At 37.9% G+C, this 14,330-nt stretch overlaps 1 protein-coding gene across 2 annotated transcripts in view; it reads right to left on the bottom strand.

Moving 5' to 3' along the window:
• Positions 1-14,330, bottom strand: part of MIPEP (mitochondrial intermediate peptidase) — a 78,595-nt gene that overhangs the window by 23,583 nt on the left and 40,682 nt on the right. For both annotated transcript variants that reach the window (XM_069808142.1, XM_069808141.1), the window contains exons 15-16: positions 8,564-8,638; positions 4,183-4,302 (exon numbers count right to left, since the gene is read on the bottom strand). In XM_069808142.1, coding sequence (XP_069664243.1) covers positions 4,183-4,302; positions 8,564-8,638 — 195 coding nt within the window. The remainder of the gene's footprint in view (positions 1-4,182; positions 4,303-8,563; positions 8,639-14,330) is intronic.

The raw sequence follows: 14,330 nt of genomic DNA, 5'->3' as shown, positions 1-14,330 counted from the left end.
AGCTGACCAGCCTCCCAGATGCCTTTATATGTGCCCTGTTAATGAAATCCTTGTGTTCTCAGCACCCATGGCAAGCCACATCTTCCAGTAGTGCCTGACAGCCTCCCTGAGTGCTCCAAATGTTAGGCTGCACCTCATCCATTGATTTCCTTTGTCAGGAACATGACAGACACAATCCCAGCAAGTTAAGACAAAGGCCTAGGTGGAGCCTTCCAAGGTCAGGATCCCTGTCTGGGCAGAGTTCCCCCAGCTGCAGGAAGAAGAAAGACTAACAACCACTTTGGTGATACACCATTTTTCATACACTTCTTCCCTCTAGGGTATCTATAACAATACTTGCCTTGTTTTCTGTTGGCAAACTTGGCTGGCTAACATATTTGGTCTCACAGGTGTTTTGGTCTCTCAGATCACTAGCAACCATAGGCCATTAAGAAGTTCTCATGCTGCCAAAGTAACCTGCATTCTGGACAAAATTATATAAGCATAATTAAACCTTTAACCTGATGTATATTTTAGGCCACCAATAGAGGTGGTCCTGCTGAACTAATATGTTCTTAACATGCTAGAGCAAAAGGGTATATAGCAAATTATTTAGTGTTCCAAAAAATATCAAAAGGCTCCCTACATACCAACAAGTTTCCTCCTATCAAATGTAGTTATAATTATGTGTGTGGGTTAACCCCAACATTGCACTTTGTATTCAAGTATCACACAAGAAATTCTTCTGTTCTGGAAGAAAAGCTTATTGGAAGGCCACGTAATTTTAAAAAATGCAAAAGGGACTATTTGGCAGCAATCTAAAAAAGACCCCAGATTCACTGTGCCTCACTCTTCAAAACCATTTTTCCTCACAGTCACAAGTGAAACCAGGATCTCCCTCCAAACTTCTAGATTAGAAGGAAGAAAGGTTACTATGGCAGAGAGACGCCATAATATGTAAGTCCATAATAAGTTTTTGAAAATAAGAATCAATAATTCAAACTAATTCAATATTTCACAAAGAAAATTCAGGTATGATGATTTGGGCAGCTGCTGTTTATTGTAAAACCACTTCATTATTGGAAGTTCTTTCCTGTAACTGCAGGAGGCTGCAATCTCCACTATCACTGCAAAGCCTGTTTACCCTGTGCCTCATTTTTTGTTACGATATTGAACTGAAACCCACAGCAGGAGATAGGAATTATTATGCTTGGCACAGGACTAACAATGGCATATCATTAAGTTCTGATGACTGTCTCAAAGGAAAGTAGTTTTCAAGTCTGAACTTGGGGGACAGGCAGGGGACTAAGCAACACATCATGGGGAGAGACTTTGATCATGTCTCAGGTTGATCAAAGGGTCACCTGATACTTTTTAAAGTCTCTCTGGGCATCTTGGAGACAAACGTAGAAGAGACCAGGGGAGATACTCTAAGAGCAGACAGTGTTATCAGTTGCAAGGCAGGCCATAAGAGGCCTCTTGTGAAGGCCATGGCTTCACAGGAGATGAGAAATAACTTGTGATTTGAAGAAAAGTTTGGAGCAGAAGCAGAATACTGAATTCCCCAGAGTGCACAGATTTTGACACCAATTACATTCAGGAAGAAATGGCAGAAAAACATGTGGTCATTATTATTTGGTTTATCATGCTTTCTTAGAAGAGTCAAAAGGAAGACTGATTTTTAAAGGCATCACAAGGACTCAAGAATCCAGCCTGCGCAAAATTTCTGTTCATTTTCCAAACTCAGTGACACAAATCTCCTGTGGCAACAAAACTGCCAGACACTACAAAAACAGGCAGATACATTTCCTTGCCCCCTGCCTGGCAGTTGTCAGCTTCTGGATTCGGTAATAGAGCAAAGAAATCCCAGTGGAATTTCATCCTCCAGGACCCAGCAGCAAACCCTGTGTACTTTTGAACAGATAAGCAACGGCCAGCCAGAAATAGAGATTTGCATTCTTCAGGAAAACAAAGTCTCATGGAGTGCTGTTTCTCTGTGCTTCTGTCTGTCTACAGTCTGCTCCATTCTTCTTTTCTGTCTTGCATGTGGCACTAGCTTCTGGGACCGTCCGCGTCAATGCAGCCAATGTAAATACTACTGCATGCAGTGCCGACTGCTCCAATGCCTGTAAAACCTATTTGAATAGCAAATACACACTTCGACAGGATTTTCTTCCCACTAACCCTCCTACTGTTGGCACATAAGACACAGTGTTTGCTGAGGATGGTGCTTTGGTTTACCTTAAAATAGGTATCACCACATAGCTACAGTGGCATTTACTTATTAGGTGTAGTTTATGTGCCTCATTCTGAAAGTACTATAACAAAAAGATGCATACAAATTGTCCTTTTATCTGAGCTGTGCCTCAGAAAGACAGAAATTCGTCTGCTGAAGATATATGATGTGGCTCTACTTCAGAAAATGAGTCTGCACAATGAGATTGAAGCCCAAGTACATTCAGAGGATATTTACTAAGTTTACTTGCCTGTCAAGAGCAGTAAGAGGGAATTAAGGTTTATCAGGAAGAGATAATAATGGATGCCTGTGCAGCCTGACAGACAATGCTACTACAGAAAATCACATTAGTGCATTTAAGATCTTCACTAAGGAAGAATTACTTTTACCCAACACCACTAATGTAAGATATCCAAGCCTGCATCTAAACCTATAGAGAGCAGATAAAATTTAAATGATCAAAATACTTTGTTTTCTCCGTCAGCCATATATGTACCTATCCAAATGACAGATGACAATAAAAGCTGGTCTCTCTTACTATATTTCAATGTCTAGCTCCAAAATTAAATGAAAGGAAGGAATATACTCTCTTCACTTAAAAACTTTTACTTTCAAGACATTTATTTTTTTATCTGGATTACAAATTAAACTGGACACATATCTTAAGTTTCGAAGAAAGAGCAGCAAAGGACAGCAAGCCAAATTACAGATATTAATTACTCTACAGAGCGCTAACATTCTTCTAATGTAAATTTTCACTAAGTTTTACTGAAATTTAAGTTGTATTACAGTTCTTCACTAGACTCACTAATTCTACATTCAGTAAATGTAAAGAACATAGACTTTCTGACAATTTAAAAGTTCACAGTACATTTTGCTGAGATAAAGTGCCAGGCCAAAACTTGCTGTCTCTCTTCATATTGAAGCTATGCTCATTACAAGATGTTACACTCTTTTGAAGGTAACGGCTAAATAAAAAATATTTTAAATCGAACAAAAGACGCAGGCTAACTTTCAAAGCAGGGAACTGTTCTGTTCACTGGATAACTAACGTCTGCAGAAGAACAGTGCAAAACAACACTTATAAAAATGTAGAGAAGTCAGACATCATACTCTGAAGACATCTTGCTTCCACTTCTCTGGCTTTGCCAGGCCAGCAGAGGCAGTACAGTTTCAATGAGGAAAGGGCTGAAGCATGGATCTCCTAATACCCTTCTCAGAGAACGAAAGTTACATTTTTGCTAAAGACGAAAGTATGTTTCCTGAGAAGCAGAAAGCACAGAAAGGATCTGGGTATTCTGACCAAAGTGTCAAACAGTGATTCAGGCCATGCTCGGGCTGGGAATTCAGCTCCAGCCAGCCCAGGAAATCCCATGACTATCATCTATGCAAACTGCACCTTTGGATGTCACATGAAGTACAGAATAAATGCACAATTAAGTCATGATGAAGATCAATATTACATAGCTCAGTAGAACTCAAGGCTTTAACACTTTCAGATACCACATGAAAGGATAAATAAGTGACGTGCCAACGGTCACAGCAGTACAGTGAGAAAAACACACTTCCAAGTCCTACTTCACACTGACTTGCTCTCACATGCCAACACTGACAGTATACAAACACCAACATGCAGCACAACGTTTTGTTGCCTTTTACAAACAGTCCTTTGCAAAACTAGAATAAAGCCTCTTTCCAACGTATTGTTTCCAGTGCCTTCCTTAATAAGAAAATAAAGAAAAAGTAATCAAGTTCAGCATGACAAGACTACACCTGTACAAAAAACAGGTACCTTAATTAAATTTTTATTTTTAGCTGAAAATTTCTAACACCCTACTCTCTGAATAAAGTGGCTGAAAGAAAGAAAATTCTTTCAACGTAACAATACAACAATAAGCATGTGAGTGTGCAGTGCAAGGGGCAGGGAGAAATAGGGGTATTAATACAGTCAGTATGTTTCTACTCACTGTATTAGGTACATATGGCAATCCGTAAACTTTCTCCTGTGTTTCCTTTAAAATTTCTGTGGTTGACTTTTTTAAAGGATGTTTCCCATGGTAGATTTGGTCCAAGGCAGCATAAAATACCTGAAGAGAGAAAATACATGTTTGTGTTTGGCACATGGCATTGGCATTTGACAACCAAAAAAGACAAATAGAAAAGAACGGGAGAGAATAGGGAGAGGGAAGAGTTTAAATATATATGGTTTTGTAAATCTTCTACTTTTAGTAAAACATACAAGGAGAGAAACAGGGTTTTGGAGCACACCAACCACCACCATCATGACCTATCATAAATCTGTGTTTAGGTCACTGGGACCACTGGCAGTACTAAATCACCTGTATGTTTAAATAAAATTAAGATCTGTCCTTAAAGCCCTCCAGCAATTCCCCTTTTAAAAAAGAGTATTTTAAAATAGATTTAATAAAAAGACTTAAAGTTATTTGAGTGGACACAGCAAAATAAGGTATTCACAATGCCTTTGCTCGTACTTCTCATCCTCAGAGCCGGTCTCTAGAATCCCAGTTCATTTTTTAAACAAAGTTTAACAAAAGCTACAGCATTTGTGGTAGCAAGGGTGACTGAGAATATGACCAACAGTAAGTACCATGAATAGATCTGAAAATTACCTGATGTAACAGTCCTAGAGAACTCACTTTCTCCTGCCACCCTAGGCCTTTGTGACTCTGCAGGAGTCATTTCACACCAACTTTCCTCTCCTTTCCAAAAAACCCAAACCAAACATGAGGAACTTCAGCATCTGACAACAGATTTTAGCACCCTGCTTCAGCCCAGCCTTGATTCTCTTTTTTCTATCTCCCAGCTTTGCTAGGGCCTGTTTGAAGCTGCTCCTCAGTGTTCCTCACAAGATAGAGCAGACCGCACTGCAGTGAACCTTCTTCTAAAGTAAAATTTGGAGTCGAGTAGTTTGTGGTCAGGGCAACCGTCAGCTGAGCAAAAGCTCAGCTCACAGGTAGGCAGTGGGGAAATGTCAGCTGAAGGCCAGTGAAATGGACTCCCTAAAGAACAACGTGGCGATAGGGAAATGAGTCACTGAAGCCAGCTATAAGCTTTCCCCTGATCTTGGCACATGTAAAGCGTGGGAAGAAAGCTATGAGCCAAGCCACCTGGACAGCATAGTTTAAAAAAAAAAAAAAAAAAAAATCCATCCTTGAAAATAAACTTGGATTAACTTTATAGCCATAAGCATTCCTATCTACAAACCACAGTTCTTTGTGTTTACACAGGCCTTTGAAATGGGAGAGGGAGACACATCCCAGGACCACAGGATTTTAGGTGATACTGCTGAGGAGCAGGCTAACACTTAATATTAAGCAGTAGCTAGAAGATGATTTCTAATTTCAGTAAAACAAACACATTTCCCAAAAGACCTAGAAATATAAAAAGGCCATCAAATAGTTATCTATCTTCATACTATCTCTCTGTTTTGCACTGACATTGATATTTGTTTCACTTGATTCCACTTCTTTCTAGCTCCTTGTCTGCTTAATAGCATTAATATGTAAACAGTTATGCATTTTCCAGTGAAGTTACTACTGTCTGAAAGACTCTGGGACTCAATCTGCATGGCAAAAGCCTCATGAGAAGATGCATGGATTCTCCTATCTGTCCTCTTGAGTACCTGATTACATGAGCTGGAAGAAAATGCAGAGGTATTATAGTTATGATGAAAAAACAGCATCATTTCTTATTTTCACATGCCAATAGACTTATTCAGTGAACAGACCACAGAAAAACCTTTAGGCATTTTCCCCACTGCTGGAAAATTTGTAAGCATTTTTCTCTTTTAAAGGTCAAATAAGGCCTACATAGCACCTAGTTGTCAAATTAGAATATACTCTTTGCAAAGTCTTCAGGAAAGGTATTAGAGTCATCATTCACAGTTTTTTCAGGTGTATACATTAGTAGTACATACATATTTTGGTATCTGCAGATTGAAATACATGCTTTTCTTCAAGGAATTATTATACTTTTAAATCTGCATGAGTAACAATACACACTTGTACAAAAGGAATGTATGAACTTTATATTTGCCATGCAGTCAACTTCTCTGGGATGTTTTTTCTGAATTAATGAACAGAATGGCTCTGCCAGTCTGTCTCTGGAATGAGTGCATACTTCTGCGGGTATTACATTTGGAATCTCCAGAAACATGGTACTGAAAGCAGGAAATGAATAATACTATTCAGTGTGGCATTGTGGTCATTTGGCATGGGTTGAGACTGGTTGACCATTAGTTACGCAAGAGTAATTTGAGGGCAGGCAGCCTGCTTAATCACTGCATCATTGCCAGCACCAGTCAATCATTAGGTGCCCACAGGAATTTGAACCCACCAGAAGTGGGTGTTCTTTCCCCAGCTCTAAAGCTATGGGGTCTGGAGTCACTCTGGGACAAACCCTACAGAGATCCCAGGAGCAGTTGAGGGCCAACAGCAGCAGGGGGATTGCACAGCCCATCCTGTGGGACCGATGCAATGACCCCTCCTTGACTTACTTCTGGAGCATGCCATCTTTCCTGCCACAGGACAGGGAGGCCATGTCCCTTGTTAATATATCTGTGACTTAAAGTGTTCTTGGTATCCAAGCCCATTCAGCATCCCCCCTGTCAAGGTTTGAGACCAAACTGACAAGATTATAGCATAATACATATTAAAAGTTGAAAGGAAATCTGTCAGATCTTTATGCAGCTGTTATGGACACACCAGAAAAGAACGGGTGCATGTGAAAGCACTTGATCATCACTTTGGTGGTTAGTAGTCTGTACATTGACAAGTTATTCTGTGTTGGTGAACTTCATGAACAGAGGTCCACCACTAAGCATTTTCAGTATATTGAAATTTTATTTCAATCCAGAATTCCCCTCCCCCCCCAAAAACCCTCCTATATGAATTAATTATATTCTTGCCCACATTGCTTCTGGATTCTCAGCTATCTCTATATAAGAACCTTTCAGAGCCAGGAGTGTGCATTTCAAAATCAGACCTGCAGCAAGGGTGCAGTTATTTTCATGTCACAGAGATACAGCCACAGATAGCACCCTCCTTGTTCACACTGGCACAGCCAACACTGGCCACCGACGGCCAGTGCTGCACTGAAAGCATAATTCAAAAATGCATTAAGTTTAACCAATGAAAAATGTATGTATACACTGAAAACAGTGTTAAGTCTGGTTTTGATTAGTGTAACTGACATGTATACATTTACAGGTCCACACTCCAGCATTCTGATTAGTTTTAAATCACTATAAATAACTGCACAGAGCAAACTGCAAATATTTAACTAAGTTTTTCTTTTAAATCAACTTCAGTTAACCAGTGCAACTCATGTTTGCAGACAGGGTTGCAATCATTTGGGCACTTTTCAAAGTGAAGAAATTTGTTTCCTTCCCCATCTCAAAAATAATGACTACCCTTTATTAAGGTACTAGCAGAGTTATCTCACCTAAACACTAGACCAACTGTAGAAAGAAAAATTATATGCTTCTGGCTTAAGGCAAAACAAAGAAGAAAACAAAATCACAAAAATCATACAGCAGAAGCTTGTAGCATACTAAATGCAGCCAAACTCTCACTGTAAAAAAACTTGGCTGGTTACTAATGCTACTGCTCACATCTGAGAACTGCTATTGCAGGACCGAAAAAAACTAAATACCAATTTTAGACAGAACCCTAATTTCCTTTAGTTCCTTTGAACAAAAGCAACACTGATAGCTTGTTTATGGGAATGACTGATCAATCACATCTACCCACAGAAAATAAAGGTTTATGGATTTAATTACTGCTCCTAACACAGTGAGAGAGAAGTCTTACAGCCTTATAGCTCAGCCACCAATTTTGATGGCAGTTAGAAGGTGCCACTTTCATACTGAAGCTGCGGAAGACAAGGAGCTCAAATCACATTCTAGTAAATAAATGAGCTAGTTTGATTTTACTAAGGTGGCCTGTAACTCTCAGTCTTGCTACACTTTAATGATCCAAAGGTACACAATACTTCCTCTACTGAAAGTTCTCCTTAAATCATTCCATTAATTTAAGAACTCGGTCTTAAACCACATTTGGGAATTCTGATAATCCAACCATTTTCAAAAGCTGCGGTTTTCATGATATTTTCATGCATATTTAGACATTTAGCTTTAAGCAGAAAGCACAGAATACGTTCACAAACCCAAACACAAAAATTAATAAAAAAATGAATTATTTTTCACTGATTTGCATATAGTTAGATAATGTGTCTACATTAAAATAAAAATTTGGTAAAATTTTAAGAATTAAAATATGTTCTGTAAGTTCTGGATAGAAAGTAGAGACTAGAATGCAAAGAACATACCTGGAGTTGCATATCAGCTGCAGCACACACCTTTTTGGACTCACATAGTCTTGACACCATGTTTTTTGGTAGTGGCTTGAATTAAAAAAAAAAAAAAAAGTCAGAACATATTTAGAATTGATGTATATTTGTAAATAGTATGCTTACTACTAGAAAAGGCTGAAGATGAAAAAAAAGAGACTGCTGGTGGTAATAAAAATATGTTTGAAGTGCTTTGCATTGAGGAAGGAAATCTCATTTGCTAAACAAAGCATTAAACTGGCAATTAAGGTACCAGCAGTAATTTACATAGTAATCAAGAAATCACTGTCTCTCAGTGTTTGTTTTTCTATAAATTGATCCTATGTTCCCTTATATGCCTGTTAAAAATATTATGACTATCTCTAGAGATAAAGAACAGATGGGACAGTTAAAGTCCTCCAGGTCATCCTGACTAATCTTCAAAAGCAGATATTATAATACATTCTCCTGTTGATCTTTGAGCATAGTTCACTTAAATTTACATGGAGGCCCACATAACTCCCATTGAGCTGGCAGGTTTTTTATAACTTCAGCTGGGACAGCATCAGGCCTTCCACCCTAACCCACATAAATGTTTGGTCATACTGAACAGTAAATATCTACCCTTTGAATTTTTAACAAGTTGAATTTATTCCACATCTATGGCAATAAAATTATCCATGCCACCACAGGCTGAAAGTCATTAAGCAAACCCTTTTTGACTTTCTATCCAGACATCTACAAGTACATCCAAAGACTTTTTAATGCCAGATTTTTAAGAATATCTGTATATGAATGCTTGACCTTACACTTCTGCTGCTTCCTGAAGCTTTTCAATAGATTTTTTCTTAGGAAGCATATTCTTTTTTTTGCTGGCAGTTCTGTTAACCAAACATATTAAATATGGTTAAAATAACTGGGTTCTTGCTAAAATATTAAGAAAATTACTGCAAGTTGTACAATGTAGTACAGATGTTTGGTATTACACTGAACTCTAAAAGCATACCTACACTTTTACAGTGTGTTGAAGTGTTTAAAAATTAACACATGAAAGTCTACAGATCCTGATGGCAGAGACATATGTTTAGATTCTGTGCAAATGATATGACTTCAAGGCAAACAACGTTAATGTTCACAGAATAAAAATCCAACTCCAGAAAAGTTACACATAAGTGAGGAAAATGTTATCAGTTAACTCTGTGGAATCTGGAAGTTAAAGCAGATAAGAAAAACTCTCAAGTTGCACAGCTGTTTTATGCAGTAGCTTGACAAGGCTTGTAACCTCTTCTCCAAGACAAATGTTAGCTGGGTCAAGAATGGAATAGAACAACATCCACTATTTTGCCTGTCGTAAATGTGCACAGCTGTTAAATTTCAACACAGAAAAATGAACCAATGAACATGAAGTCTGTTCTACAGCATATCCTTGTTAGGCCAGTATTTACACTTCCCAAATACAAAAATTCTGTTTCAAATTACGTGATGATTTTGGACTACTAGAGTCAGAATAAATGGGCAGTTATCCATAGTAATAAAGATGTTAGTAGCTGACTAACTTGAGGTTCCACGCTGGATTTAGTATTGTTCAAAATACTACATAATTATGTAGAAAAGTTATTAAGGCAAGAAGCAAAGTAGAAAAAAAATTCAAATGGTAAGACGTATTTTGGTTGGACACTTTTTCTCCTGGCTCTATGAATATCTCATCTTATCCTCTTACACAGAGGGAGGCATGCACTTCAATGACTTTTCATCCTGGAACTAAATAACATGTGGGTTTGCAATAACACAGTTTCAGTCGTCGTGCAGGAAACTCTTGTGTAAGGAAACCTATAGAATTTTGAACAGATTTTGTTATTAAGCACCAAACGTATCAGCAAGTTTTGGCAGCTTTTTGGAGGCTTTCATTTCCTAGTGAAGTAGTGCAGTATGGAATTAAACAAAACTGATTTCTTCCAGGGGCACCTGTATTTTGGATACAGTAAAGTATGAGAAAACTGGATGGCAATTCTTAAGCTGTAATTTGTCAGTGTTAAAAAAAGCTGAACATCCAAAAGCTTGGCAACAGCAAGTATGTATATTTTACACTTATAATTTAAGAGTGTTAAAGCCAAGAGCACTCCTACCAGTAAGGTCAAGCCAGCTCTTTTAACATAAGGGATTTACAATTTTATATTTCAGCTATATTAAATGATGGTAAGAGGAAGTTAAGAACACAGGCTTTGAGCTAGTACACAAAATAAATAGAACAAAAGGCACTTAAGACTTTTCTAATTGGCATTTTGGTAAACCACAGTCCCACATATCTTCAACTGAATTGGGAAGTCCAAGTTTGCAGGTCACTGGGGCGCTGAGCAGCAAGGTTTGGCGATGTGGACAGACTTTGTACATTCCCTGGGGCAGTTGGTCACATCCAGCCCTGCTCAAGAAGCAACTGAAGCAGGTCTAATTCTCAGTCTAGAGCTAAGCATTTCTTACAGACTCTTCACCCAAGAGAGCCTTGCCTTCTTTTGATTGTACTGCCAATAGCTGACCTCAAGCCAGAGAAGACTGCTGAACATGTAGCCTCTGCATTCACCCGTTTCTTTTTTACGTTCTGCTACAAGTATCTACCCTATTCTAAATCGAAGTCCTGAGGGAAGACACAGAATGATCATTAATCATGTACTAAAATCTCTTTGCACAGGAAATGGCTTAGCACCACCTTCTAGAGACCAAGTAAAATATGTAGGTAATACCAAGAGCTTCCAAGAAAACATTTTTAGCTTTTTTGCATCCATATGAGTATCAAACAAACAATGTACATCTACTCTGCCCTGAAGATCTAGCTTTACTGTTCAAGCAGATGAAAATCAACAGGAAATTACAAATCATTCTTATGACAATACCTACTGACAAAAAGGCACAGGAAAAAGGCATAAGTGTTTTTTTATTTAAATCTATGAGTGCTACTGATCTGGCTCAAAGATTGTGTTGTGATTATAACTCACAAGCCAAGCAGAATTTGGGACCTGAAAAACATTGCAAAAATCAGGTTAAATTCAAAGAATGCTAAAAAGGAGATAAAAAAGCACCTTTGGGATTTTAAAATTTAACATTTCAGGGAACTAAAATTAGACTCCAGAGAGTTTTTCAAAGATTACCACTCCTCTCCAACATTTTCTTTCTGTGAATGTCAGGCATACAGATATGCTGAGGTCTCAAATGTATAAGGAAGATGTACTGTTTCAGGCAATAGAAACTATTTCTCCTTGCTCCATTACGATCTCATACAGCCCCTTAATAAGCAGCTGAGTGAAGGAAAAAAAGCATCAGCATGATTATTTTACTTATCCTAGAAGATGAGCTCTCCGATAAAACCAGAATCAAACTGTCATCCTCCTTCTAAAAGAAAGACTTCACAGAGCTTTGGTTAAAACTATGGTAATTGAATAATCATTCCATTTTTTAAATTTAAACACTACATGCTTTACTTTGGGTTCCACTTTTTCATCCTTCTATATTAAGTAACTTTAAGATACTGGCATGAATTTTTCAGCATGTTTGCCATGGTGGCTAAAAGAATAGAATTCCCTGTGTCCCCAAGCACACTTAACTCCTTACTGCTGCGTAGTAACTGCAACACATTATGACTGTTTACTATCTGTGGGCTTATTCTTGTAATCATGCTAATACAATACTGCCTTTGTAATTCCATCTCTGTGAAAAATGAAGTCAGTTCAAATTTGAACAGCTGAAATACTGGCCTTTGTTCAAGAGAGCCTCCAAAGACACACAAGCTTAAAATGATTTAGCTTGACAGACCTACCACATATCTGTGCACTTAAACGAAATTAAACAAACAAATACAGTGATACAGAATGGTACACATGCACCAGATTGTCTGCTTAAGCACTGTTACAGCCTCATTTTGGTACTTCATGAGCTTACCCGAGTAATTCAACTTTAGTAACTAATTAACACAGTTCTCTCTATTCCTTTTTTTTTTTTCCTCAAGGATTTTCTGGTTTGAGTTATCTTTAAGATGAAAGTAAAACTAGGCTTGCTACTTTCTTGGAACAAATATTTTTGTGCTGGCCAGTTTTTTGAACTAAATTCACAAGACTTCTCCTTTTGCCAGAAGAGCTTGCAAGACTTTTCACTCCTTAGTACTCAACAGCACAACACAGAAAGCAGAGACAAGCTTTCTATAAACTTCAAGATATTTTGGACCAGATCCTCATGATCCACGTCTATATGAATAAAGCATTCTCATCTTTGAAAGCCTGCCCACCAAATCTTTTTTCTGCAATGCTACAAAAAAACAGTTTTCAACAGTTCATGTTTTAACAATCAAAACACCACCTCTTTCCCCTCCTCTTCCCATAAGCCTAGGCACTGATCCTAAGTGAGGATCCTCAGGACCAGTCCTTCTACAATTGGCTTTTATGGCAAGGGCAATCATAAGCTGAGACTACGCTACCAAGTTTTTCTGACGTAATTATGTTCAGTAGGAGTGTTAAAAATGACACCATGTGAAATTTATGTGCAAAATCTATAGCATAGATGTAGCAATGCCAAAAGAAGGATGCTTTGTCAAATTATCTGCACTGCCTCCTCCACAAGCTAGGTCAGTAAAAAACCCTCCTACTGTTGACATCCGGCAGAGAGCTATGTTGGTGTAGTTGCTGCAGGAAAGATCCTTCTTGCACAGAAAAGCTCAGTCTCTCTATTCATAAGAAGAAACTTAATGGAAGTTCTCATATGGAACAACATTTGGATGAAACGGTTTTACAGATTTCACATTTTAACTGTTTCACCCACCTTCCTTACTTCCCCTTGAAAGGGCACAAAGTGGACTTATTTTTCTTCCAAATAACTAAAACACTGCAGACAAAAATGTTGATTCTAACTTCTATTTGCACACCAAAAAAATTAATCAGGGAACAAGCACAGAAAATAAGCCCCAGAAGGATTTTTGTGAAGTTGTAAGTGTAAGAGAGCTGCGATTTTCTATCCAAGCTACTTTGTAACTTATACACAACAGATAAAAGTAATTGCTGTAACAATCAACTAAATTTCAAGAACCAAAAAGATTACTTCAATCTATTTGCATTTAAATGACAGATACAGAAATCCGATATCAGATTCCTAAAACTAGCTTAGATGAACCAACATAAGCAAAAGCAGATTTATATATGTTGGATAATGGCTTAAAAACACATTCTAAATTTAAAAAAAAGCAATTAAAAGGAAGCAGTCTAAAGCCCTCAAAAGCCACACAGCAGTTTCAGGCTCTTTTTCTCATCTTCCAGTATAATCCATTCTTGCCCCCTTCAGGACTGAATTTCTACTTTAAACCTCTCTCAATTGCTCTCTGAAAGGGCAAGATTTCACCACCAATAAACAGAAAGAGTTTATGGAAATGCCAAATGGGACACAGCATCTGGTTCTTAGCTTTTGCACTGCAACTAAACATGGTTTAGATTTAAGTCATTTTGAAAATACAAAGCCATAAATAATGTTCCACAAATCTCTTTCAGATGTTTTAGTCAAGCTCGTTCTCTGAACTCATATGCAATCAGATTAACTCCACTATGTTTAAACACTACATGAACTTTATAGAGAACGCTAGAAAGCAGTATTTTGGTATGTGGACTCAAACATATAAGTGATGAACACTCCTGAACCAAGTACTTTTAACTCCCAGGTTTCAAGGAGACTTTCTCAGTGCAATCAATTCTGCAGAAATGATTGCTCTATTAAAAAAAAAGGCAAGCAGATTTAC

Source organism: Haliaeetus albicilla, chromosome 20 (assembly GCF_947461875.1).
Source record: "Haliaeetus albicilla chromosome 20, bHalAlb1.1, whole genome shotgun sequence".
NCBI classification, from domain to species: domain Eukaryota; kingdom Metazoa; phylum Chordata; class Aves; order Accipitriformes; family Accipitridae; genus Haliaeetus; species Haliaeetus albicilla.
This window is presented reverse-complemented; position numbering and strand designations above follow the sequence as displayed.